Source organism: Chaetomium fimeti (genome assembly GCF_033439085.1).
Source record: "Chaetomium fimeti strain CBS 168.71 chromosome Unknown B0H64scaffold_6, whole genome shotgun sequence".
Taxonomy (NCBI): domain Eukaryota; kingdom Fungi; phylum Ascomycota; class Sordariomycetes; order Sordariales; family Chaetomiaceae; genus Chaetomium; species Chaetomium fimeti.
Genome location: NW_026944334.1, coordinates 1,966,072 through 1,990,219, shown reverse-complemented (window position 1 = coordinate 1,990,219; position 24,148 = coordinate 1,966,072). Strand labels below are relative to the sequence as shown.

Genomic DNA, 24,148 nt, shown 5'->3' with positions numbered 1-24,148 from the left:
GAAGCGCATCGTCCGAGCTGAGCTGAGAGCAAGTGATTGGGCCCTGAAGGATCCGGTCGACGACCCCTGGCATGCTCTGCAGCTTGCAATTACGCAGTACGAAAAGAGACTGGCATTTAAAAGCGCTTTCGAGCGGCAACGCGACAGATCAGGCGGGTCATTGCGCAGCATGCTTGTCGTTCACGGGACACCGTAGTGTAGAAGTTTGTTTCATCGTCCAAGCTGTGCCTTCTGGAAGGAACCATTTCTCCATTCACTCGCTTTTTCGAAAATCAAGTCCATCCGACAAACAACCTGAGGCGACCGAGGCGACCGACTGTCTCGACCGCCATCTCATCCTCGCAAGTCTTTTAGCCCGCCAAACGCCGCCTATTGTTCATTGTTGTGCCGGCCAAGTCCTGAGCAAGTCCCGACACAGCGGATCTGACGACTGAGAGAGGCACCCGAATGCTACGCCCGTCTCATGCATATTAGACTCGGGCGCATGCGCAGCCGCATATCATGACACGCGTGTCTGTGCAACTCAGCCTCGCAGACCGCTCCACTCACCAAACGCAAAATCCGGGGATGCGCAGTTGTTGGGCGCACCCTGCTGCTAGACCGCTCAACATAGGGGAAGGGAAACGCCAAATCTAACCATCAAGTGGCCGTGTGTCAACTCGGAAGATGGAGGAACTGAAGAAGAAACGCTTCTGGGACCTGTTCAGGTCGAAGAGCTCGGCGACCAAGAACGGGAAGGGAGTATGTTGGAACCCGGAATGGTCTTTTCCCAAAGGGATGACATCATAAAATAGGCTGACCGTTTCCCTAGGAAAAAGACTCCTTGAGGACGATAAGCGATACCGATATATTCGGCAGCCGTAGTAGGAGGCCGGAGAGGCCAGAGGGGTCAGAGGGACCAGAAAGCCGGGACCCCCCGATCCGCCGCCGCAGGCCACGGCGAACCGATCCGAGCATCACCAAAGGCAAGGGCCGTGAAGACCCCCACGGCACCCCCTACGACCTCGGACCCCTGACCGAATGGCCGCCCTCGGGCATGTCGAGCAGCGAGGAGTTGAACTTGGGCCCGGCAATGCAACTCATATCCAGAGGTGTCCCAGCATTCAAGGGCCACAAGCGGCCCATACCCCATGCCTCGGATCACTACTACGCCCTGTTCGCGACCGCGGCCGGGAATCGCGGCGACGAGACGGACGCTGCGAACCAACATGACTCTATGACGCAACTCATGACACTGCGCCTTGCCGAGTCCGAGCCGGCCACCTACCCATGGGAGACGCTGGAGCAGCCCAGCTACTCGTTCTGCCTCGGCAAGCGCCCGGGCACCATAACGCTCAATCACTGGGTGAGTCTCGCGAGTGTCACACCACCTCCCATGACCCTACGAGACACGGGTGTGGAACCGCGCGAGATCGACCTCGAAAACATATTTGCACGACTCAGGGAGCTCGATCGGGGGTTAGAGGACGACGACGAGGATCTGATGTACAGGAACCTCTACAAGCGACTGCTCAAAGATCCGGACAAGTATGCGAGCCCGCACAAAACGCTCGACAAGCAGATCACGGACTTGATCATGGTTCTCTCGGGGCCGGGCTGGCTCGACTTCACCAGCGCGAAGAATCAGGTTGTCGCAAAGTTCATATTCGACACCAGCCCGACAAACAGCCAGACATATCAAAAGTTCTGCCACCAGCTGCTTCTCAGCCTCGAGCTGGAACTCCGAATCCAATCCAGACACCATATGACAGACGCGAAGGAGAAGCTACTGGCCCAGATACCCCCGACAATACAGTGGAATCTCGCACTCGCCCGCAGGTGGCACGATAATATCCGCGTCGACGAGTACGGCACCGCACCCGAGCACGTGCAACTCCGCTACAAGCTTAAGCGCCGCCAGGTCAAGATGCTCAAACGCTTTGCGCAGATGATGAAGTGGCCCAACCTCACCGACACGCTCGCCACTCTCAAACGCCGCGACGCCGACACGACCCTCGACCTGATCAGCTCGCACGCCATGGCCTTCTTCAGCGGGCTCGTCCTGCCCGGCCCAACCTTCCCCTTTCTGATCATGAACGCCCTGATCGACATCGACCCTAACAAGGCGACCGATGACCTGACGCTCTTGACCCACGCCCACCCGAGCTGCGGCTTCCAGTACCGCAACAGCTACACCTACTGGACGGCCACCTCCATCGTCGGCAAGGTCCTCGCGCCCACCTGCCGCTCGCTGGCGGGCTGGGTCGGTCCGGCCCGCCCAACCGCCGACCTAGGCCGCAACCAAATCGCGCGGATCCGTGCCCGCCGCCCGCCGTCCAACCGCGTCACCCCGGAAGACATCCGCTCCATGTCGGAGCGCTCCGACCCGCTCGGTCCGCCGGCACAGGTCTTCCCAGTCAAAGAATACGCCCTCGTAGCGCCAGACCGCGACGACGACGCCTACCTCACCGACCTAGTCCGCATCGAGCTCCTCAACCTCCGGCCATGCGGCGGCAACGGCGGCAACGACACCCGGCCCCCCTCATCCTCCAACCCCTCCTCCCCGGGCCCACCGCCCAGCACGGCCTCGTCAGCAGTAACAGGCACGCCCAAGTACCACGACGCGTCGATCCAGTTCGCCATCGACGGCGTCTCGTGGCCGCTCCGCCTCGCCTTCGACGTGTCCTTCATCTCCGCCTGGCCCTGCTCCGACGGCCCCCACCCCCTCTTCTTCGACTACGTCTACACCCCCGTCAAGGCCGACCAGCTCGTCAAGGTCCGCGACTGGAACGGCCTGTACGGCAACACCTCCCACTCCCACTCCCACTCCCATTCCCACTCCAACCCCACCCCGCCGGTCACCGCCGCTGGTGGTGGCAACACACCCAACGCGCCCAACGCGCCGGGTGGGGCACCGGGGAGCAGGGCCACGGGGGTGTCGAGCCCGAGCACGCTGAGCGGGGGCGACGAGGAGCGCGTGCTGGTGGTGGAGGCGTTTGGCGTGCCGGACAACGAGGTGCTGGCGCGCGCGTGGTGTGCGCACTGGGGGCTGAGCGCGGTGGTGGCGGATTTGGGAAGGACTTGGTATGTTTTTCTTTTTTCTTTTTTTTTTCTTTTTCCGTTGTTTTCTTTTTCCGTTGTTTTCTTTTTTTCCCCTTCCGTTGTTGGTGGTTGTGGGTGGTTTGATTTGGTTTGGTGTGGTGTGGTGCGGTTTGGTTTGGTTTGTTCGTGGGTGTGTTTTGCTAACCTGGTGATCTTTGTAGCATGGCGTGTGCGATCCGTGAGGCGTATGCTGCGACTGTGACGGTGGTGATCTTGGTGGATGATGAGCAGGATGGGCGGGAGGAGTAAGTCGGTCGGTATGGTTTTGTGGTTGGGGGATTCGTAGGAAGCGAGCGCTGGATATGGGGAGACGGCTAGGGATGTGGGTAGGGACGTGGTGCATAGCGTGTGGTAGGTGACAAGGGATTGCGTTGATTTGCTTGCTTTGTGGGTGATGGTTGCATATGATAGGGGTGATGAAGTATGCGTGCTGGTGCTACGAATAGGGATGATATCCGAGTGCTTGAGCGGAAACTTGGGCACGGGGACGCGGGAGTCACGAACAGGAGCGGCTGGCCTGGGCCGACTGATTTGGCTCTGCCTGGGTGAGTCGAGTTGGCGATGGTTTTCATGCGATGATGACAATACCCCTAGTCTTAACGATGATTTTCGTATCGATTTGGCTTTACCTAGATTGGTATTAGAATCGAGTGAATTGGGGTACTGAATAATCCCATGACGAGGATGTATTACTGCTTACACCAGAGCTCTCACGAGGTCCGTTGGTTTGTAGGTATAATCGCCGTGGCGGCGTCATGTTGGTAACCGCTCGTCACGTAAACAAGGGCGGCGCACAGCCCGACGGCTAGGGGTTCAACTGGGTATTGGTTTCATTGTGCTTCTGTTGGCAAACGAAAGGCTAGTTCATGGTTATCATGAATTATACATTATCCCGGACCGTCCAGGCCCCCTTCCCCTCAAATCCTTCCTATCCATCCTAGCGAGCGTGGGTATCTTTGAAAGAGTTGAAACGGCATAGTTAATATGTGTAAAAGAGCGCCACCCAGGGTATTTCTCTGCCTTCCGCATTCGTGTTTCGTGTGTGTTTTTATGCTTTGGATCTTGTCCACCTGGAGGAAGGAAAGGGGGAAGCGAGCTTCACCCCCTATTCCATCCAACCTTCTCTTCTTAGCATCACCCCTTGAAAAAAGAGCTATTAGCTACGCCGACCATCAAGGCCGGCTTAAACAGCGGCATTACCAGCCGGCGTGGCCGTCGCCGGACCGGGGGCGGGGGTGGGGGCGGTAGCCGGAGCGGTATGCGGCTCCTTCTCGGGGAAGGTTCCGGCGTGGGCCGGGACGCGGCCGTACTGGGTGAAGGCAATGTTGAGGCGGCCGTAGTCCCAGCGGCGGGACAGGAAGACGATGGCAAAGCCGACGCCCAACACGAGGAACAGGTCGAGGATGCCGAACCAGATGAAGCTCGGGGTGACGCCGAGGTAGTTACCACCATCGGTCAGACCCCAGGCGAGCGGGTACAGCAGCCACAGGAAGTTGACCCAGCCGATGAGCGAGAGGTAGTCGCGTCGGACGCCCACGCGGTTGGCGCTGCGCAGGCCGTGCCGCACCGTCGAGTAGAGCAGGAAGAGGTGGGCTAGGAAGCCGAAGGCGAAGAAACCCCACTTGTAGTTGGAGGGGGTGTAGGCGGCGACGAGGTAGGAGATGATCCAGACCCAGGAGAGGGCGACATTGTAGACGATGGTGGTCCAGGCGACGCCGGACAGGACGCCGAGGGCGATGATGATGATGGGGAAAGCGATCACCCAGAAGACGTACTTGGCCCAGAAGATTTGGCGGATGGCGCCGCTGCGGCCGAGCTGGTTAGCCTGGCGCACGGGGGTCCAGGCAAGATCGGATGCCATGGCATAGTAGGCGATGAGCCCGGCGAAGGTGGCAATGATAAAAAGATAGTGGAAGAAGCGCTCGCCGGCTCTGGCGCGGAACTTCAGGGCGAAGAAGCCGAGCTAGGGCAGGTTAGTATTTCACACGTCCATCCAGACCTCGGTGTATGGCTTACAAGAGAGAAGCCGAAGAGGGCGGTGACAGCAAACAGCCAGTTCGAGCCATTAGTCGACAGCTGTTGGTTCCCCGCCGGTGGGTGGGTTTCCAAGGCATCGTTACGAGGAAGTAGTGCCATTGTGGCAGTCTCTTGACTTGTTAGGAGTAGGGGGCTGTATGTTTGGGCGCGCAAGAGACGAGGGATGAAGCAGAGATACCCAAGTATCAAGGCTAGCTAATAAGTGCTGATCAGATGTATATAAAAAGGCTGCGTTTCCAAGTCAGGGAGGGGATGGACACCGTCTTATAGCCGTGTCACCCTGCCCGGCGTTTGTATGATGCCTCGATGCAACTCGGCACGCAAGGGGAACCAAGGAGGGGGACCAGGAGCGCCAGCACCTCCCCGGGAGAGCGAAGCGGCTGGAATTCCGATGGCTCCGAGCTTTGGTCCCAATCTAGCCGTGGACACCACAGCATTTCCAATGAGCTTTACCAAGCTTGAAGCATGTCCCGTGTAAGCAGGGACAAAGCAAGTTCTCGAACTAGGAAGTACCCTTCCATCCCGAGCATTCTCCTCTACAGTAGCCGGCAGATGGAACTCATAGCCCAAAACCGTCACCCGCAGCAGCCACCGGCATCACCACCCGGACAGCACCGAAAGCCGTTCCCCTCTCTGCACAGTCCCGTGTCCTACGCCCGACGACGGCCTCTTGCCAACCACGGCATCAAGTCACGACCTAGCCTGACATGTAGACGCCATGCGATGGTGGCATGCAGACCTACCTACCGCACTTACACAGGCTCGAACAAGATATCACAAGCCCCGCCCAATAACGACTGGCCCGCCCGAGATGGCACGACGTCCGGGAGCACCCCGGGCGAGCCAATGGGCCATGACGATGGCGGGCCGATGCTTGGCATACGTTGACGTGAGCGGACACCACATGACATGACGATGGCCTGGAACGGCTGGAACGGCTGCAATGAGATGAAAATGCAGAAAGCAAAGAAAACGGCTGGATCGACCGGAAAGCTCGGGAGGGGGAGGTGGGCCGGGGGTGGCGGCACATGATGATGAGTGATGATGTTGATGATGGTGATATTGGTGGTGATGAATAAGGACTCGATTTGAAAGGGGCGATTTATTTCGAAGCAGATCGAATATCACCCTTCATATCGGAAGAATGTCCGTCTTTGCCCGCTCCGGACCACTTAGACCGGAACGACGCGATCGACGGGAGGTAAGTTGACTCTTGCTTGAGCTAGACACCATTGTGTGAGTGAGCCTTGTTTGCTTGCACCACAGGGGAGAAAGCCGGTGCCCGTCCCGTCCCTCCTCATATCGATGACTGCAACATTCCGACTCACATATTGAAGCGAGCCCAGGCCGATCGCCGAGCCAAGCATCGCTAATGCCGGCACTCACTTGTCACTTACACAGTACGCCCACCAAAGGAGAGAGAGAGATGGGATGATGGCCCGCCCATTCCGTTCCATCTTTTGACTGGCTCAAAGCGGTGGTCGCGCCACTGCATGCTGTCACGCCACCTCCCTTTATTACCAAGCTCCCAAGAGACAAGATGGGAAGGGAGGGCATGAAGCTTCCAGTTAGGTAATGGCGAGGCGGCATGGCAAGCAGGGGTAGCTCCGAGCTCTCCTATTGGTACCCGGCCATAATCTCGCCCTTCCGAGTCTCCGAGTCATGTCCAGACTCGGGGCTGTTGAGAAGTGATCGGGAGAAATAGGGAAGAAGGGGATAATACTGTACAATCGGCGAAAAGAAAGCTGTAGCGAAGACAAGCTCGCATGTATGGGTACCACCAAGAAGAACAAAAAGTAAAACGAGGCAACTAGAGTATGTCTCACTCAGGTCGCGTAGCTGAGCAAGACATCGCCGTCAAAAAACAAGCTCAACGCAAGAGATGCCAAAATAGTCCCATAGACTTTTTGCCGTGCTCTCCTGCTTTCCAGTCTACCATCTTTTCGGGAAGACCAATACCAGGGGATGTCATCACACCACCTCGTGACTCGCGCGGCACCCCTCAGTGCATATCCGGGCCACCAACATCACATCACCGTGGACGCCGGTGCCCGAGACAAGAGCGATCCCGGCACGCCCGGGCGCTTCCACATCCCTTTCCTTTTTTTCCCATTGCTAAAAAATACATGTAATGTACCCGCACTGCCGTGGTTTTGTACCGTCCAAATCCGTTCCATCTGTCGTGTTGCCCGGCCGGCGAGTCCAAATCCTGCCAGCCCCTTTCCCGCCAATACACAGTAGTCAAGAGCGTGTACACAAAGTATCCATCCATTTCGTATATACGCCCAACCCACCCAACCATACCTAGCCCGCATGCCTACACTACAGCCTTGTGCTGAACCACGCCAAAAAAACAAAAAAAAAAAAAAAAAAAACCAACCGCCCGCCCTGCCCGCCACCGCCAAAAAAGCCGCGCTCACGCATATCCCCCCCCGGGCACAAACTCCAAGCGCGGGCGGTACAGCACGCCCGGGCCACAGACGCGCCTGGAGCCTCTCTACACCGTCGGCGTTTTCATCTGGGCGACGGCGGCCCTGGCGCGCTCGCGGACGCCCGAGTCGGCGTCGGCCTCGAGGCCCTGCAGCTTGGCGAGGAAGCCGAGCTGCTCGAGGGCCGAGGCGCGCTGCGTGCAGGGGGCGAGGTCGGTGTCGCTGTCGGCCCAGCACAGGTTGGCGAACAGCTGGCAGAGCGCGCGCCGCACCCCCGCGTCCTTGCTGTTGAGGTGCCCGCCGAGCAGCTTGAGGAGCTCCGTCTGCGCGATCACCAGCTGCCGGTGCGCCGGCGTGCCCGCCGCGATGTGCACGAGGATGTACGCCAGGTTCTCGACGATGCGCGCCTGCGGGTAGAGCACCAGCGCGTCGCGCCCGGTCCCGCGCGCCGATGAGGCGCGGCGGCCGACCGCGCCCACCACCCGCACCTTGAGCATGTCCGCGAGGATGGAGAAGAGGCGGTCCTGGCCCAGCTCCGTGAACAGGTAGTCGACCATCTCGAGCTGGTCGCCCGGCGAGGTGATCATGAGGAAGTTGCGGATGAACCCGAGGGCTTGTTCCCGGATGGCGAGGCGGTCGGCCCGGGCCTTGCGGGCGGGGGTTGAGCTCCGCGTCGTGGAGGGCTTCGAGTTTGGCTGCAGCTTGTCGTAGGCGCTCCGAGCTAAACACTTGCGGAGTGTGGTTTTGGGCGGCCCAGGTCCACTCGCCGTGTGCGCCGTCGTCCTCCCCGCCGAGCGTTTCCTTGTCCATATCTTCGTCGTCGTCGTCTTCGGCGGCGACCCGCCGTCCTGGCCGCGACCGGGTCCGGATTCCTTCCTCTTCAGACGCGTCGTCGCTGATGAGTTGGATGAGCCAGCCCGACCCGAGCTGATCTAAACACGGCTTCCGAATGCTAGTATCCATTTCTAGCACCAGGTGCTTGAGCGCCCATAGTGCGTTGACTTGTAGGCCGGGGTTGAGCGAGTGTGTATGTTTGCATAGCGTCTCGACCACATCGAATGAAAGCAGCGTCTGCGCCCATTAGTATCACGCCCCGGGACTAGAAATCAAGAAATGGGAGAGCTAGATACTTACCAACGCTAGAGGACTGTGGTTGGTCACCACATTGATGACCGCGGCGGAAGCAGCAATCTGAACTTCGATGTCGGGATGGCTCAACAGCTTATTGATCGGCTTTCCGACATCGTGGTCCTTCATCGTAGTCCGCACAATCTTCGGTGACCGCGCCAGCGCCCGGATAGCGTGGCATGCCGCCATAATGACGGAACTGGGGTTATGGCCATACACCGAGGACCCCCCAGCACCTCCATCTTCAGGTCCCTTTTCTGATGATGATTGCTCCCTGGGGTTCTTTGGTTTCCCGGGATTCGGGGAGAGTGATTCCACAATGTAAGATACGGCGTCTGCCTCAACGAGGGCGTCGCGATAATCGTTGCTGAGTGTGGCCATTGCCGCCACCAGTTTTAGGGCACTTTCTCGGGTGGTTATTTTGTGACCATACGCGGGTACTTGACCTGGCGGTCCGAGTCGGCAGGCAGGTGGAATATCCCCGGGCTCGCCACCTCGGTCGGGCTTGCTTGACCACTGCTGAGGGGCGGACTGCACTGGCTGAGGTTTGTAAGAATCCTTCAAAAGCTTCACGGCCATCTTGAGCACTCCGCATTTATGTACCGCCTGCTGCAGGATCTCGCTCTCCCCAACAAGCCGGGCCAGGACGTCTGGCGTCCGCTCCTGAACCGCCCAATGCTTGGCCACGTCAGGTTCGACGGTAGCGGCTTGCTGGACCGAGGCGGAGATTTCCTCATCATGCTCTTTCATCAACTGCCCCAAGAGCGGGACAATAAGCACTGCTAGCACCTGTTCTCGCTCCGGACACGCAAATCCAGCCTTGAACAGCGATGTCACTAGGGAAACAGCCATGACTCTTTCGAGGCCCTCGGTTGACCGGGCGAGATGAATAAGCCACGGTATAAGAGGGCTTTCTGGTTCATCGGCTTCCTCATCCTCGCTAGAAGTATCGGGACGGCCCACGCCCACCCCAGTAAACTTGAACGTTGACCCCTGGCTGCTGCTGCTAGCGGCAAGGTTGTCGTGGGACGAGGAAAAGCCCAGTGGCGGATAGTCGTTGAAACCTCTCGATTGAGACCTGGCCTGGGGAATGGGAACGGCGGGAAGCAGGTAGTCTATCGCTTGGGGGCTCCTGGGTCGGATGCTGCCAAACCCGCTCATCTCAAGCGCATTCCAGGCCGCCCTCGACTCTGTAGCGAGAGGCATAACTCCAGTCGAAGAGAAGACGGCCACGATGGCCGGAGAACACAGCAGCAAGTATGAGCGGAAACGCGAGTTGGCAACGATGGTGGACAGGGCCTCGAGCGTCAGAGCCAAGTTGGCACCAGGAGGTGCAGGAGCCGGAATCAGATCGGCTAGTCCATCCTTGCGCCCGGCTATTTCTGCTCCTGGGGAAACTTCCCCTCTCGCTACGACGAAGCTTGCCAGTATTGTAGCCAGCGCATCCATAACACCAGAGTCCGCCAGGGCGTTCTGGTGCGCCGGCGTCTTGCACAACCTGCTGATGAGGTACGCCACCAAACATTTCTGTTCCTGTATCACTCCATCTCTTGACCCTTGGGAAAGAATGTCGTACAAAGCGGGGAGCGAGCTAGCGGAAAATATAGCCTCTGACAAGCTTGTCGTATCATCGGCACCGGGGGTTGCAAGACGGGTGGCTTCTGCAATGTTCCTAATAGTCCGCAAGGCGGCCAAGACGAGTTGCGGGGGGTTGTTTCTCGAGGATAAAAACGGAATAATTGTCGCGACTACGTTGACGGCATGCAACGGCCCAAGAAACGCGGAGCCGCCTGGACTGTGTTAATATTGTGAACATGTCCTCGATGCCCGACCTATGTATGGCGCACTCACCATATGCAAAGCTGGCAATGAGCTGCAAAGACAACAGCCGCACGGTCACATCTTCCGAGAGCCCCTGTGGCTGCCCTATTTGACTGCGTTCCTTGCCACTCGAGCTTTTCGGCGAGGGGCCATTGTTCTGAAGAATGTTGACGAGCAACTCCAACACGCCGTTTTGTATCCACCGTTCTTTCCGCTGGGAGTGCCCGGTTATCTCGTCCCTCAACGCGCGAAGACCGGTGGCTTGTTCCGAGTAACTCCTCGCGCCCTGTATCTGTGAAAGGAGTGGTGGACTTTGGATTCTAGCCATAGTGTCGGGCTGTGCTCTGTCGCTGCTGTTGGTACGTTGTAGGGCCGAACCACTCGCTCAAAAGGAGCCGTCGATATTGATACACCGGGAAGGGAAGCTAGGCAAGTTTGCGCAGTGTAAACAATGCTCCGGTTTGATCCTTAACCGACGAACGGAGAAGCCGGATACCGTGATGGTTCGGCGTTGGCGTGTCGTGCCTCTGCTCTCGGCTGGTTCCGTATTATTATCGGTGTTCGTTCGAGGAGTTCGTATGGTTGCACTTGTTGACTGTGCGTATGTATGGCCAGGGCTGAATTAGTGTGATGCATAAGCTGGTTGCGTAGGTAAGTTGATTATCGTCGAGATGTCATTTTGATAGCATGCCGATGCCACGAGTGGAATGGTGGATGCACGACAGAGCGCCAATCACTAATCCATTGACAGGATTCAGGATCAAATGGCGAGTCTTGCTTGCCCCACCTGAGCTGCATGCTGCCGCGGGAAGGCTGCTTGGGCTCCCCGGCTTTGGTTGAACACGCAGACCGGGGTTAGGTGGTTCGACCTGGCAGTTTTTTTTTTTTTTTTTTTTTTTTTCTTCATCTGACCACGGGCATTCTCAAAAGGGGTCCCCAATTGATGCAGCGCCGGCCCAGAAGAAAATCACATAGGTAGTATGTAGTATCAAGGCCAAGACCGCAGGAGCATCCTAGGCCTGGGCACAACTACCTAACGTTACCTAAGGGAAGCATACCACGGGCAAAAGCAGGTTTTGTTTTCTGGATTGAGTTCTCTACTTTTTGAAGTTGGTCCTCTTTTTGCCCCGAGGCGGCTGAAGTGCCATTACAACTCGCACGTGGGCAGTTGCAGTTGACAGCGGTTTGGATAAAAAAGATTGGCGCAAGACTGGCCATCGAGCTTATGGACCGTGACAGACAAATTGCCATTTCCAGACACCGACTCTCGCTTTTAGGCTCGCAAGTTGACCGCTGTTCTCCAAACACATCCGCTGACTACGGATATGTTGAGCTCGAATCAATATGAGCGAAACAATTCGCCTCTTGTTGTCATCGTCATCTTGGGCCACACCAGGCCCTGGAAGGGCCACATGGTATTCGGGTCCTTGCCGTTGCTCCCCGTCGGTTGCCTTGGTCCGTTGTCACGTTATTGCCAAGCCCGCCTCGTGGCTCGAGGTCTCGGCCGTCGCCAATCATCGGGGTGCAACGCCCTCGCGCCGCCTTCATGGCTCCCGGCGACTCGGTGTCCCTCGCATCCCAACGTGATCCGTATGGTCGGTCCCTTTCGTTGGGCCCACTGGGCGGACAAGCAATTGATGGTTAAGGAACGAAATTGGGCTTCTCGCCGGTGTCCTACCACACCTTTGTACCGACCCAAAGCATTGGGGCAGGACCGAAGTCTTAGTATATAGCGATGCAGGAGCGCCCCTCGAGGCTGAATGGATTTGATCCCCATCATCGATTGTTCTTGGCTATTCAGAGACAGCGTCGCAGCAGCCTATCCGGGAGACAGCAGACAGAGACCGACACTGGACCTTGATACCACAACAGGAATCCAGTTCGCCACCTGCATTCGCCCACTGTATCCTCCTAACCTTATATCTGGCCTCGTTGCTGTGATCCCTAAAGACCGCGCGGCTTGGGGGCACTCCGATTCCACGACAGCGACCAAATTTTGTTTGCTCCTTCCCAGCGTGTTAGTGAGGTAGTTTGGGGCTAGCCTCTGCTGGTTCCGGACACCGAGCAGGCACACCGGTCAGTGCGACTTGCTTTGTGGGGAGCCCGAAGGTCGAACCTGGATTGCGGTGGGCCGGTCTCGCCAGTCGCCCCACCATCTCCGGCTGGGCTTCCGCACAAGGACTTCTCGTCAACTTCTTCCGTTGTTTTAAGCTTTTCCAGGACGGGGGATTCTGGAGGTTGGGATGATGTTGGCACGGTCTCCCGTTCCCACAACAAACCCGGCCAATGCATCGCCTCAGAGCAGCTTCCACAGCTTCCGCTATGCCCCTGCGCCCTCGCCGCGATACTCTTCTCCCCGGGTTCCGGCCGTCGCCAAATCTCGCCGGTCGTCGTCCAACTCTCCCGCGCCCGCAATAGTACCGTTCCCCGTCCCGCAGCCGAAGCGATATGTAGCCGTCGATGCTGCGACTCAGTACTCGCCCATGGAGCCTATGGACTACGCCACCGGCGCATTGCTCCCGCGAGTACCACCCACCACAACCGACCGCCATTCATCCAAGGCGCAGAAAACAATGGCCGCCTCCGATGAGCGGCCCGCCGTCGCCGTGCAGCCACCGGCGAGGCCCGCTAAACCAGTGCCCGCCGGCCCGAAGCAGCGCATCGAAGCCCCGACTCTCCCGACCTCTCCGTCCAAGCGGAGGAACTCGCAAGGGCCCGGGAGCATAAGCGCTTTAGCAACCGATCCGTTACAAAACCCCTCAATACTCGCCAAGCGGGTGAAGCCCGACACGGCGCCCCCCAAAATCCTGCCATTACGATATGAGCTCTGCGCGGTCGAGGATGTGGTAGTCCTCATTGCGCACATGCTCGGCGAACTTATCGAGACGAACGATTCGCTCGCCCTAAAATCGGGCCATTTGACTAGATTTCATTCCCGGTATGCGCCCCCTCCCCCTCCTCCCCAACAAGGCCCGTCTCCCGCGATTTCAGCCCGACACAGCCGTACTGACTTGATTTCAGAACGGCCCCGGGAATATCAGTACCAGACTACCTTCACCGCCTTGCGAAGCACGCGACCCTCACACCGCCCCTCCTACTCTCGATGGTCTACTACATCGACCGCTTGTGCGCACTATACCCCGATTTTACTATCAACACGCTTACCGTCCACCGATTTCTCATTACTGCTGCCACGGTCGCGGCGAAGGGCCTGTCGGACGCCTTCTGGAACAACTCGACATATGCCCGAGTTGGGGGAGTCAAGGTCGCCGAACTGAAAATGCTGGAGCTCGAGTTCCTGCACCGGGTCGACTGGAAGATCGTGCCCAACCCGGAAGTCCTAGTCGCGTATTACGCGGGACTTGTCGAGCGATGCCCGGGCTACTCCCTCGAGGGACCGGAAAACAGTGACAGCGACGCTATAGACGATAGCGACGAATTAGACGACGATGATATTGCCGAGGAAGGGCAAGCGGTGTCTTCAAGGAATGGGATACCGGGGACAGCACATACCCGCAGAGGGCCATCCCTTGGCAGTGCATAACCCTAAGCGCTAGAAACCCCTAGTGATTCGATTGATTGAGGCCGGCGTGGGACGCCAGGATGGTGGGATATTTTGCATGGACGAGGCGGCTTAACATGGAGATACCGAACGGCGTTTGGTTGGAATTACCTTGAAATTTGGGTCTCGAGGAGGCTTTACGACGCGAGCATTAGCAGCATGGTCATAGAGAACCTGTAGGAATACAAGTTTTCAGCTGCATCTGTACATAGCCTGGGAGAGATACGGTGACAATGACCAGAAAGATCACCCTTTTTTCGGATTACCGTTTCTCATTGTCAGACATCCTACCAGGCTAGCATGTGGTATTTTCCCAAAATTGACAACGCGGACAACGACTCTCTATCAGATAGAAAACGACCAGGACAACGGCCAGGACAATGTCGAGTTTTTGAGATTCTGTAAGTTGGTTTGTTACAACTAACTGGCCACCTACCGAAAGGTAGGTTCAGTCTGCCTGCCCTCACGAGACACGTAAGTGAGCAGTCACGCAGGGAGCCAACACACCGCCCATCTGAGTGGGACTTTTCACTTTGATGATGTAGGGAGGTAGCAATCCGGAACCGAGGTCTCGTCATTCATTCGAAGAGTCCGAGAGAGTCCGGTGCAAAAGCTCCATCTGGGTGGTGGGGCAGGTCCAGAACAAGTCGCGGGGAGATGACCCCTGTAAGAATCATGATTGCAACAAGGCCAGAATGCCAAGGCCAGCAGCAGCAACCGTCAAACCCTTGGCACACCAGCTTCTTTGGATCTGGCTTCGAGAGCTCGGCCTCATTCCGCATTCACAACCCGTCAACCACGCGTCGACGGCAACAATGAGGCTCCCAACGCTCCTATCCGCCCTCCTGGCCGGCGCCGCAACGGTCGCGCTAGCCAGCGACGAATCAACACGTACAGCAGCAATCTACATCCAACCCCTAACCGACCCGTCCACACCACCCTCCCTCCTCGCGGAGCTCGCCATCCCCGACATCGACAACGACCCATCAGCACCCAATTCCCCAGAAGACGACGACGCCCCGATCGCAGCCGAAGTGCTCTCCTACTCCGCGCCGGAACTCCCCGACGAAGACGACACAACAACAACAACCAACACCAACCTCGTGCGCATCGGCATCTACTCGCCCGCAGCCGGCGGAGGCTGGATCTCATCAACATCTGTAGCGTCAACGGCCAACTTCGCCAAGGGCTACGCGCCGCACTTTGCCGTGACGGTCGACGGCGACGGCGCCTACGTGGGCGTGGCCTGCCGCGGCGTCGCCATCGACGCCGGCGTGACCCGCGACTTCGGCCCGCAGGCTGTCGTGCTGCGCACAGCGCCCGGCTCCCAGCCCGCGCTGGGCAAGCCGGTGGTGTTGAGCCCCGAGGGGAGGAAGGTTGCGGAGGAGGGGGAGAAGAGCTTTATTCAGAAGTGAGTTTCAAGTTGCCTGGGGGTGTTCTTTCGTTCCGTTTTATGCTATGTTTGCTGGTTGTTGTTTGGATGTGTGCTAACGTGGTGGGGAATAGGTACTGGTGGGTGTTGGCGATTGGGGTGGTATTATCACTTTCCGGAGGAGGAGACGGGAAATAATAGACTTGGGGCCGTTAATGGTATCTGGCATATGGTTTCCTTTGCTATCCGTGAAAGTGTGCATGATGCGATGTGCCGAGATGGGTCTCTATCCATCCTGTTTCTTTCTTCTGTGTTCCGCCTAGTTGCAGAACTCAACGTTCCCCTCCCATTGCAGGAAACATCCTTTCTCCGTTCCTGCCGCTACCCTCCATCGCCGTCACTTCTTGGTTGCCCTTCATCGCGCACGAGCGCTCTCGCAACTTGTCTTAGCGCAACCCCTGACAGCTGGTTGCTACTGGTTACGGGCCGGTCAAGGTTAGACCCACAATTCGAAGTTCAGCTCGAACAGCGAGGCAGCTGTGGGCCAGAATTTCAGAAGGCTCGTCTAACACGGCGGCCCTCACCTTCCTTCCTCCATCCGATCGACTCTTCTTTCCTTTCCTTTCCCCGTTTCTTTCGCAACCCAATCTCGACCCCGCTTCAAATATCAGGGTCGCCTTTCCATCACCGTAACGATCAACGCCAACAACATCCAGAAACCCAGACCAACCGCAAGCATGAGCGCTCAGAACGGATCCGCCGATCCCATGGCCGCTACCAACCCCGAGAACGGCTCTGCGACCGATCTCAAGGGCAAGGGCAGAGCCCCGGCTGCTCAGGAGCCTGAGGACACCTCCATGGTTGAGGATGACGACGAAGATGACGACGAGGACGCTGAGGACCCCGAGGAGGTAAGCCGCGCACCACGAGTCGTCGCCACATGCTAGTTCAGTTGATCGCTAACAATGTTTACACAGGAGCCCGAGCCTGGTACGCGAACCGCTTGCCGACGATTTTAACGTGCCGCGACTAACCACTCTATAGCTGACGACGACAACATGGAGGAAATCGACCTCGACAACGTCATCGGCCGCCGCACTCGGGGCAAGGTCATCGACTTCGCCAAGGCTGCCGAGGAGAACCCCGCTGAGGACGAGGATGAGGACGACGACGAGGACTTCGTTGAGGAGGACAAGGACAAGATGGACGAGGATTAGGATTCTCCGGCACAGAATGTCGAGAAACCTACGACCAATTAAGATGACGACGAATGTATGAGGTTATGAATGGATATGGCCAGGCCTTTACCATGCTGGATACTTCATTGTTATTCGGCTGGTTCGAGAGTAGGCGTTAGTTATGGCCGGCCTATTAGCCTACCCAACGACAACTCGGGCCCCCTTCCTTGCTTGCCAACGTGCGTTCACAATGAACTTGGCTGCTTTCATGAGAATTCGTGGTCACGATAGTTGCGTTGGCAAGCAGAGCAGTTGCGCTCAAGAATGTTCACGACTTCAAGTTTACTTTAGCTGGTGTTGAGTGTGCGCCGCCCATTGTGGTCCCTCGGCGCTTTTTCCAAGACATGCAACCCCGGTCTGAAATGCCGCCCCCGCTAGTCGGGCGGCCCACAGCGTGCTCTTCCTTGTGTGTTGTTTTGGTTCCTCGACCGAGCCTCAAATTAAACAAGTGCAGGCAGGGGCCCGACTTTAATGATTGACAGCAAGGTTTCGAAGTGCGGATTTTCGTCACTTTCCACAGAAAACCAAACGCAGCGTTGCGTTGCCCCTGTGTATCTTGGGAGGCTTCCCGGCAATTGGCCAATCTGGATGCACCAAATTCTTGACACTTGGACAGTTGGACAAAGGCGCAGACACTTAAACTGGGCTTGTGACCGACGGAGTCCACATCACCCCGACATCGCAAAAGCTTCCGGACTTCGCTTCTTGTTCGCCGAAGTGTGTACTTGCTAGAGCACCATGGAAAGGTCGCACTTGATATAATACTATTTTTCTTCTTTTCGACACGCGTACAATATCGCGTACAATATGGCTTCAAGGTGAGTTCGTTCCCACTATTCTCGAGTTCAGGGTCCCTCGATATCGCCATCCACCCATCGCACCACATGTCATACGCGGCCGTTGGGTGTTGGCGCACGACACCACGATATCGTACCAAAACGGACACTTTCTGCACCAGCACCCGCCCATCACAACCCTGCATCCCACCACTTGCGATTATCGATATCCGAATACTTCACACGCTCGAAAGGAGGGCCACCAACAAACCGCTACCTCGCACCCCCTTTTCCCCCCATACCCGCACTCGCCAACACCACACCACCCTCCCCAAACCCACCCGGACCCTCCATCACCGAGCTACCCAGCAATAAATGCACAGCACCACTAACCAAACCCCACCGCCAACAGATTCGCCTCCTCCTCCCTCCACCAGCGCGACTCGCGCAGCGACCTCTTCAAGGGCTACACCGGCGGCGCCGCGAGCCGGACAGTAAGCGCCAGCCCCAACCGGCAGCCACAGGCACAGCAGCAGCAACAACAATATGGCAACGGCGGCGGCGGTAGCGGCTACGGGTATGGCGGGTACCAGCCGGGCGGCGCCGGTTCCGGTGGCGGGAGCGCCGGCGCCAGCGGGAGCAGCCACCTCGGCGTGGCCGGGCCGGGGTATCGTCCGGCTACGCCGAATCGGAAGTACGTTTCTCTTTGTTTGGTTGACTACTCTGGCGGTGGGGTTGGGAATGGGGCGAGAGGCTGACCGGTGGTTGCGGTGACAGGGGCCAGTACAGCGATGCGGTGCTCAACGAGCTCGAGAGCCAGAACGACGAGCAGGTGGACGGGATCTTGGGGAAGGTTAGGTTGCTGAAGGATGTGAGTTCTCCTTTCACCGCATACCCCGCGCGGGTTAAACCGCTGCTACGGCAGGACGCCGCGCTGACCTGTTGTGCAACCAGATGACGGTGGCGATTGGCGATGAGATCCGCGACTCGTCGGCCCTGGCGGAAAAGATGAACGACGGCTTCGACCAGACACGGCTGCGGCTGGGCCGGACCATGAACAGGATGATGGTCATGGCGGAGCGGACGGGTGTGGGCTGGAGGGTGTGGCTTGCGTTCTTTGCGGCGGTCATCTTCCTGTTTGTTTACGTCTGGCTGTTTTAGAGCAAGGGCGGGGAGGCCGCAAGGCTTGGTTAGAGTCGGTCGCTTTCTACGCCAGGAGGCGGGCTGCATCGGTGCCTGGAGTTTGGGAAGCATGCCTATCTTGGCTTGGTTTGTTTGGGATACGACTGCTGTCATGATGTTGCTGTACCAGCACACTCGCATGCGGACCATGGCGGGCAAGGGGGTTCGTTTGATACAGATGTTGTAATGCTGAACATGAATTTTCGTCTTCCTTCCTCAACCGTCCCAAAAGTACAATGACCACACCCAACGCCTAATAATGCTGGTATCATGGGTCCCTATAAACCGATATCCGCCCCCTTCTCCCATGCTCGGACGCTAGTAATTGCCCCTCCGCATCTGGGGACTACTCCCCATCATACTGCTGCCGTCTCTTGACAAAAGCCCACTGATGTCGAGACTCGATCTCAGCGCGCCACTCCGACGGAGGCTAGCCCTGTCGCGACGCACGCGCGCACTTCGCGCGTAACTAATATCATGGGCATCGTCCTCGCTGCCGAGCGAGGCCTCGGAGTCGGTGTGCTCGTAGCCACCACCTTCTGCCTCGGGGATGTCGCCGTCTAGGTCCGCGTCCATGTCCATGTCGTGACCAGCCCCACCCGACATTTGCCCTTGCGAGCCCATGTGCTGGTTTGCGTCTCCACGGACGAGGTCGTCTTCATCTAGCATTTGACTTCGCTCCTCCTCACTAGGCTCCTCGTCGAAATCGAAAATATCGTCAGACCGTCTCAGGTTGGCGTCACTCTGCTCCGTGATCTGGCGCATGCGCACCTCCCTCGCGTGAATGCGGGCAATCTCCTGCCGGCGCTCAATCTCACCCTCACTCAGCTCCTCCTGCTCTTCCTCGTCCTCTTCGTCATCTACCTCCTCCTCCTCCTCTTCCTCCTCTTCTTCCTCCTCCTCCTCATCATCACTCGCCCCATCATACCCAAACCCCATCCCCGCATCCTCATCGGGAATATCCGCATCCAAATCCCTCCCCCCATCCTCCTCCTCATCATCCATAACCTCATCCTCCCCCTCCAACCCCTCCACCCCACCCACACCCCCACCACCACCACCACCACCACCAACCCCACCCCCTCCCACCGCAGCCGCAGCCTCAGCCTCCGCATCAGCCAGTTCCTGCGCGAGCATCTCGCGGCGCAGCGCCTCGGCGTGCTCCTCGGCCTCGCGCCGCTCCTCGCGCATCTGGAACAGCGTCTTGGCCACGCCCACCGGCTTCAGCCACGTGCTGCCCAGGTTGCTGACCGCCCCGCGCCGCCGCTCCATCAGCTGCTCCTCCGCCTGCAGCCGCCCCAGCGCCGACCGCTCGATCCGCTGCGCCGCCGCGCCCGCCGAGTGCTGCCCGTTGCCCTGCCGGCCGGCCCCGCCGTTGCTGCCGCCGCCGCCGCCGCCGCCGCCGGGTGCTGTGGTCGGGGCCGGGGTGTTTTGGGTTGGGTTGGGGGTGGTGGTGGTGGGGGCTGTGTTTGTGGCTGGGTTGGTGCCGTCGGGTGGGCTGTGGTGGGATGGGTCGAGGTGGTAGAGGGAGGAGGGGTTGCGGCGGGAGGTGTACCAGAGGGAGTGCGACTGGGAGTTGGTTGGGGTTAATTGTGGGTTTGGACGGGTGGTGGAGGGGCGGGAGGTGCCTGTTTACTTACGTCCCGCGGGGTGAGTTCTGGGAGCATGGAGAACATGGTTGCGGTGCTTTATTCGGGATGTGGTAATTTGACGAGAGCTGCGTTCCGCAGTTTTGAGGTTTCCGGGGTCGCAAGTGCAGAGCCGCTACGAAAGAGAAAATCAGCTAGGGAATTAGCTATCAGCACCGTCGACGATCGGTGGCCATCGCGTTGGTGATCTTGCTAGTCGGCACGCTCAACGCGCACTGCGCAAGTTGCCGTCGCGTGTTCTGGAGATATCACGATACGGACCCGACTCGTTCAGCGCGAAAGCTCGTGCATGTCTCGGCATTGGAGACTTCCCCACAAAGCGGCCTTGTGAATATAGTCCGTGCGCACCTAAGCAGGGATCCACGGCCGTTGAGAACTTCCATCTATGGGTTTTGGATGGCCCGAAAGACCTCCCATGGCGAAACAACAACCTTGGCCAATAACATGGTAATTATTTGATTCATGTACATAGTGTACTACACGGTGGTCTGTCAACTGGGATCGGCTTTAACGTTGAATCTACCAGTGCTGAAGAGCGCTAAAACAGGGAGGTACCGCATATGGACTTTTTGTGTGTTCGCGTCGCAGAGCTTGACTGACCGTCAACCAAGGCAGCCTGGATTTCCCAACCAACGAAGACGAAGTCACATTCCCATGCTTCGCGGAGCCAATGTGGAAACGGGAGTTTTTGTGAGGTAATCTCGCCGTCAGCCCCTTGCAGTGTTGGAGCATTGCCCTGTCTCCGTTGACACGCACTGACACGTCGTCTTCGGACCCTGCCCTGACCTGCATCTCCCAACTTGTCGTCCTGCTGGGCGACGTGCGCATGGTCCGGGCCAGTTTTCGTGCCCACCCTTGCGAATGGATCCAGTTCGGGATTTCTCGGAGTGGACGTCTAAGACGCAGCCCCAGCACGGCGCCGACTGCGCTGGCGGGTTTTCAAGTTTACCTAATTCTCAACAAATCTTGCGGCCGATTACGTCTCCCTCCTGTTGGTGACTGGCTGGATGATGTTCAAATCTGGTGTTGTTCGATTTCTGCTGGACAGTGGCTGCACATGATCAGCCTCGGAGTCCAATGGCGAGAGATGTAGTGGAGCCGATACCGGTCTCCGTAAGAATTGCTCGGTGACGAGAAGCTGCGGGTGTGCATTCGGAACAATAAACACAAAATGAAGCCGTTTGAGCGAAAAGTGCCGAGAGCATCTGATGTTTGAAAGCCAAGCCGGGGGGATATGGACTGCGGATGTATTCGTGCAGACACCCACGAGGTCCCCCACGAATGGAAGCGGAGTGGAGTGGTCTTTCCTCCATCCACATCCCGCATTCGTGGCACGAGTTACCCGCCCAGAATCGAGGTGGCAAAAGAAGCCATGGGTCAGTTCATGAACAAGAATTTCAATTTATTATTCCATAACGTTACTGTGTTTACAGGAGCTCGGACTTGAAATTCATATGCGAATCTTCAGCCCCTGTTTGCTCGCTCGCTTGGTCAGGGTAGCGTACCCCACCAAATCCATTCGGCTGTTTCTTGTCCAGTTTCCGGCCGGGCCAGCCGTGGAGGTTCGCGATTTCATCTGTCCCCACAGCGCCACCCCGTGCTTCGATAGGCTGGGCGCTGATAAGTGGATGCAAGATAAGGTCAGCGAGGCTCGAGTATGGGACATCTGATTGGTACATCCAATTCAGAAATTCTTTTGACAACACCATTCCTCGCGGCTTGGTAATACTGTCAGCTCACAGTTGTGGAAGTCACAGCACCTTTGGCCTGGCAACCCTGTCTGCCCATTGTGAGGCACGAATTGACGAAGACTACGCGGGATGCTCCGATGCCCGCCGTTTCCTGTGACGTCGCTGGAAGTGCCCCGCGCCCGCCCCGCGTTGTCGAGGCGTTGTGGAAGTTAACTGGGCCGTGATGCGCCTCCGCGCGGGAAAAAAGACGAGTCACCTCCCAAAGAATGACAGACGAAAAACCGCCGGGGCCCTCGGTCATCCTCCCGAACAAAATACAGCCTTTCATAGACCAACATCTCGGCCCAATTTCGTAACTCTTGTGTACCACCTCATCCTCGGTGCTCGTCTGCCTCTGGGCATATACCTATGATAATACGTAAACGCAGACGCAGACTACCTAGGATTAACTTTCTTGCTCTCCCCTGATTTCTTCAAATTGCTATCGTCCATTAGGGAGAAAGACCGGGTGTTCTCGAAGCCTCCTGCCAGTCAGGTCGACGCAGGCACCGCTCTCCCCCATCCTGAGCCTGCGTCCAGCGACATCGGCTGACAGCCTTAGCAAAACGATGCATTTGATTGGATCACAGGAGCTGCGAAAAGCCGACATCCAACTTTCGACCCTGGTCGTGTAACAGGGATCCTGATGCTGGTGTCGCATGCAGCCGATGCTTGGATCTTACGCTATCCTCTTTTAGACATATGAGGTTGCAACCTAGTGTGGGGTACGTTTGTGAAGCTGGGCACTTCCATCCCCCAGGCTCATCAACAACTTTGGATAGACGTGACGACAATTTGGAGGGTTTTACCAGAACCGCAAAATCGACGGAGTTCTCTTGCAACGCCAACAATTGGATACTGTATTGTGTATGTTTCGAGTTCAAGACAATGATCCGCCCTGCCGAGATCTCTGGCTACTTCGCCTCCGACAACCCCACCATCGTTTAACAGACACAGCTTTCTTTTTTTTTTTTTGCATGTATCATGGTACTCCCGTTGTTTGTTCGCACACGGCTCTATGAGATTTCATGCACATACGGTCGATGTTTGAAACGTAAGTTTGCGATCAGAATATCAGACAACATGGGCAAACAGGCCGCGTGGCTGCATTGATTAAAGACGGCACTGGATGGAAACACAGTCCAACCGTCGGAGCAGACCGGGACCCCACGAGGTCCCTGTCCGGGCATGTGAGCTTCCATTCACTGCTTCAGCAGCCAGCGGTCTTCCATCTCTTCCCTGCATTTCACGGTTCGCCTTGGCCATTTCTTCTCCGCTCCAGTTGCCCAGCCCAATTGACGCCGAGCCAAGCATATCCAACAGGAGATCTACCCCAGTGTTCTCACATTCGCTAGGTACATAATACCTTGGGTCAGGATCAGCTGCCTCCGACTCGGTCATACATTGGTACATAAAAGAATAGTCGCCACTCTTCCCAGTTACCATTCCCCCTCCCTCCTCCCTCTTTCTTTCGCAGGACCCCATTTCATCAATCCGGCACCGACCTCGCGCTTTACCCGAGTCTGCCATCGCAAACAGCGTACGAGCGACGCTGGTCGAGAGTCGCCATCGAGTCGATTGGTAAGTGTCAGGCTGTTGAACTTCCCCCCTCCCCTCCCACAAAACACCATGTTCCCGCCAGAAGACAAAATGCGATCCGGCTGGTCCCAATGGTCCAATACCTTCGTGGGCTCCTCGAGAACAGCTTGAAGCACGAGAGACGTCGACAAATCGCCACCCCTCCATCAGTTATTCGACCATCCAGCGCGGGACGAGCCCTTGTTTTGGCCGCCTTCACTACCGTTCCGCAAATCCACGTCCCACGGCCAAGTCACAGAACAAACAAATTTCTAGCACTTGTCCCCATCTGGGCCGGGCTGCTCTCCGACTATGAGAGGAAGCACCCTACACAAGCCCGACAACGGCCCGACGCACAAGCAAGTTCACCAAAACCGCAGACGGTTTTTTTCTGCTTGGTGTTCCGGATCGGGCCAGAGCTTGCTGGATTAACATGTGCTCGGCCCGTGGGCTTGGTGGGGGTTTGGTCGCCCCCCCACTGCCCCTCCGATTCCCCGGGTCTTGGCTTCGCTTCGAACCCCTCATTCGACACGGTCGACAACCTGCCGCACTGCATCTTGCCAGA

General features: G+C 57.6%; 8 protein-coding genes across 8 annotated transcripts; 5 read left to right on the top strand and 3 right to left on the bottom strand.

Moving 5' to 3' along the window:
- Window positions 1-663: 663 nt before the first annotated feature.
- Window positions 664-3,283, top strand: B0H64DRAFT_326300 (uncharacterized protein; the record flags this gene model as incomplete). The annotated part of the gene is made up of 2 exons (XM_062800732.1): window positions 664-741; window positions 812-3,283. Coding segments are annotated over 2 exons (2,550 nt in total), but the record flags the coding sequence as incomplete, so codon positions are not given.
- Window positions 3,284-4,162: 879 nt separating this feature from the next.
- B0H64DRAFT_213521 (uncharacterized protein) lies at window positions 4,163-5,400 on the bottom strand. Its single transcript, XM_062799467.1, has 2 exons — window positions 5,098-5,400; window positions 4,163-5,044 (listed from the first exon to the last, which is right to left on the bottom strand). Exons 1-2 carry the CDS (start codon window positions 5,215-5,217, stop codon window positions 4,265-4,267), a joined length of 900 nt encoding a protein of 299 aa, XP_062656958.1. The 5' UTR covers window positions 5,218-5,400; the 3' UTR covers window positions 4,163-4,264.
- A 2,215-nt stretch (window positions 5,401-7,615) lies between these two features.
- On the bottom strand, window positions 7,616-11,253 carry B0H64DRAFT_476974 (armadillo-type protein; the record flags this gene model as incomplete). The annotated part of the gene is made up of 4 exons (XM_062808173.1): window positions 10,527-11,253; window positions 8,682-10,465; window positions 8,277-8,618; window positions 7,616-8,242 (listed from the first exon to the last, which is right to left on the bottom strand). The coding sequence occupies exons 1-4, from the start codon at window positions 10,822-10,824 to the stop codon at window positions 7,616-7,618; spliced, it is 3,051 nt and encodes a 1,016-aa protein (XP_062656957.1). The 5' UTR covers window positions 10,825-11,253.
- Window positions 11,254-12,742: 1,489 nt separating this feature from the next.
- Window positions 12,743-14,040, top strand: B0H64DRAFT_326254 (cyclin-domain-containing protein; the record flags this gene model as incomplete). Its single annotated transcript, XM_062800730.1, has 2 exons — window positions 12,743-13,434; window positions 13,518-14,040. 2 exons carry the CDS (start codon window positions 12,743-12,745, stop codon window positions 14,038-14,040), a joined length of 1,215 nt encoding a protein of 404 aa, XP_062656956.1.
- Window positions 14,041-14,873: 833 nt separating this feature from the next.
- B0H64DRAFT_444700 (uncharacterized protein) lies at window positions 14,874-15,473 on the top strand (the record flags this gene model as incomplete). The annotated part of the gene is made up of 1 exon (XM_062806801.1): window positions 14,874-15,473. The coding sequence occupies one exon, from the start codon at window positions 14,874-14,876 to the stop codon at window positions 15,471-15,473; it is 600 nt and encodes a 199-aa protein (XP_062656955.1).
- Window positions 15,474-15,898: 425 nt separating this feature from the next.
- Window positions 15,899-16,893, top strand: B0H64DRAFT_213374 (histone chaperone domain CHZ-domain-containing protein). Its single transcript, XM_062799466.1, has 3 exons — window positions 15,899-16,341; window positions 16,408-16,420; window positions 16,475-16,893. Exons 1-3 carry the CDS (start codon window positions 16,168-16,170, stop codon window positions 16,645-16,647), a joined length of 360 nt encoding a protein of 119 aa, XP_062656954.1. The 5' UTR covers window positions 15,899-16,167; the 3' UTR covers window positions 16,648-16,893.
- Window positions 16,894-17,278: 385 nt separating this feature from the next.
- Window positions 17,279-18,822, top strand: B0H64DRAFT_404559 (uncharacterized protein). The gene is made up of 4 exons (XM_062804391.1): window positions 17,279-17,486; window positions 17,857-18,138; window positions 18,222-18,315; window positions 18,399-18,822. The coding sequence occupies exons 1-4, from the start codon at window positions 17,476-17,478 to the stop codon at window positions 18,603-18,605; spliced, it is 594 nt and encodes a 197-aa protein (XP_062656953.1). The 5' UTR covers window positions 17,279-17,475; the 3' UTR covers window positions 18,606-18,822.
- A 1-nt stretch (window position 18,823) lies between these two features.
- Window positions 18,824-20,658, bottom strand: B0H64DRAFT_434615 (Apc15p protein-domain-containing protein). Its single transcript, XM_062806095.1, has 2 exons — window positions 20,267-20,658; window positions 18,824-20,195 (listed from the first exon to the last, which is right to left on the bottom strand). Exons 1-2 carry the CDS (start codon window positions 20,300-20,302, stop codon window positions 18,945-18,947), a joined length of 1,287 nt encoding a protein of 428 aa, XP_062656952.1. The 5' UTR covers window positions 20,303-20,658; the 3' UTR covers window positions 18,824-18,944.
- Window positions 20,659-24,148: the final 3,490 nt, after the last annotated feature.

Excerpts from the sequence above, each read along its gene's own strand:
- B0H64DRAFT_404559 (XM_062804391.1), top strand. Across the intron at positions 18,139-18,221 it reads CCGGCTACGCCGAATCGGAA|GGGCCAGTACAGCGATGCGG; the intron begins GTACGTTTCTCT and ends TTGCGGTGACAG. Across the intron at positions 18,316-18,398 it reads AGGTTAGGTTGCTGAAGGAT|ATGACGGTGGCGATTGGCGA; the intron begins GTGAGTTCTCCT and ends TTGTGCAACCAG.
- B0H64DRAFT_434615 (XM_062806095.1), bottom strand. The coding sequence starts at position 20,302 with ATGTTCTCCATGCTCCCAGAACTCACCCCGCGGGAC. Across the intron at positions 20,196-20,266 it reads CAGAACTCACCCCGCGGGAC|TCGCACTCCCTCTGGTACAC; the intron begins GTAAGTAAACAG and ends ACCAACTCCCAG.
- B0H64DRAFT_213521 (XM_062799467.1), bottom strand. The coding sequence starts at position 5,217 with ATGGCACTACTTCCTCGTAACGATGCCTTGGAAACCCACCCACCGGCG. Across the intron at positions 5,045-5,097 it reads CCCTCTTCGGCTTCTCTCTT|CTCGGCTTCTTCGCCCTGAA; the intron begins GTAAGCCATACA and ends AACCTGCCCTAG.
- B0H64DRAFT_213374 (XM_062799466.1), top strand. The coding sequence starts at position 16,168 with ATGAGCGCTCAGAACGGATCCGCCGATCCCATGGCCGCTACCAACCCC.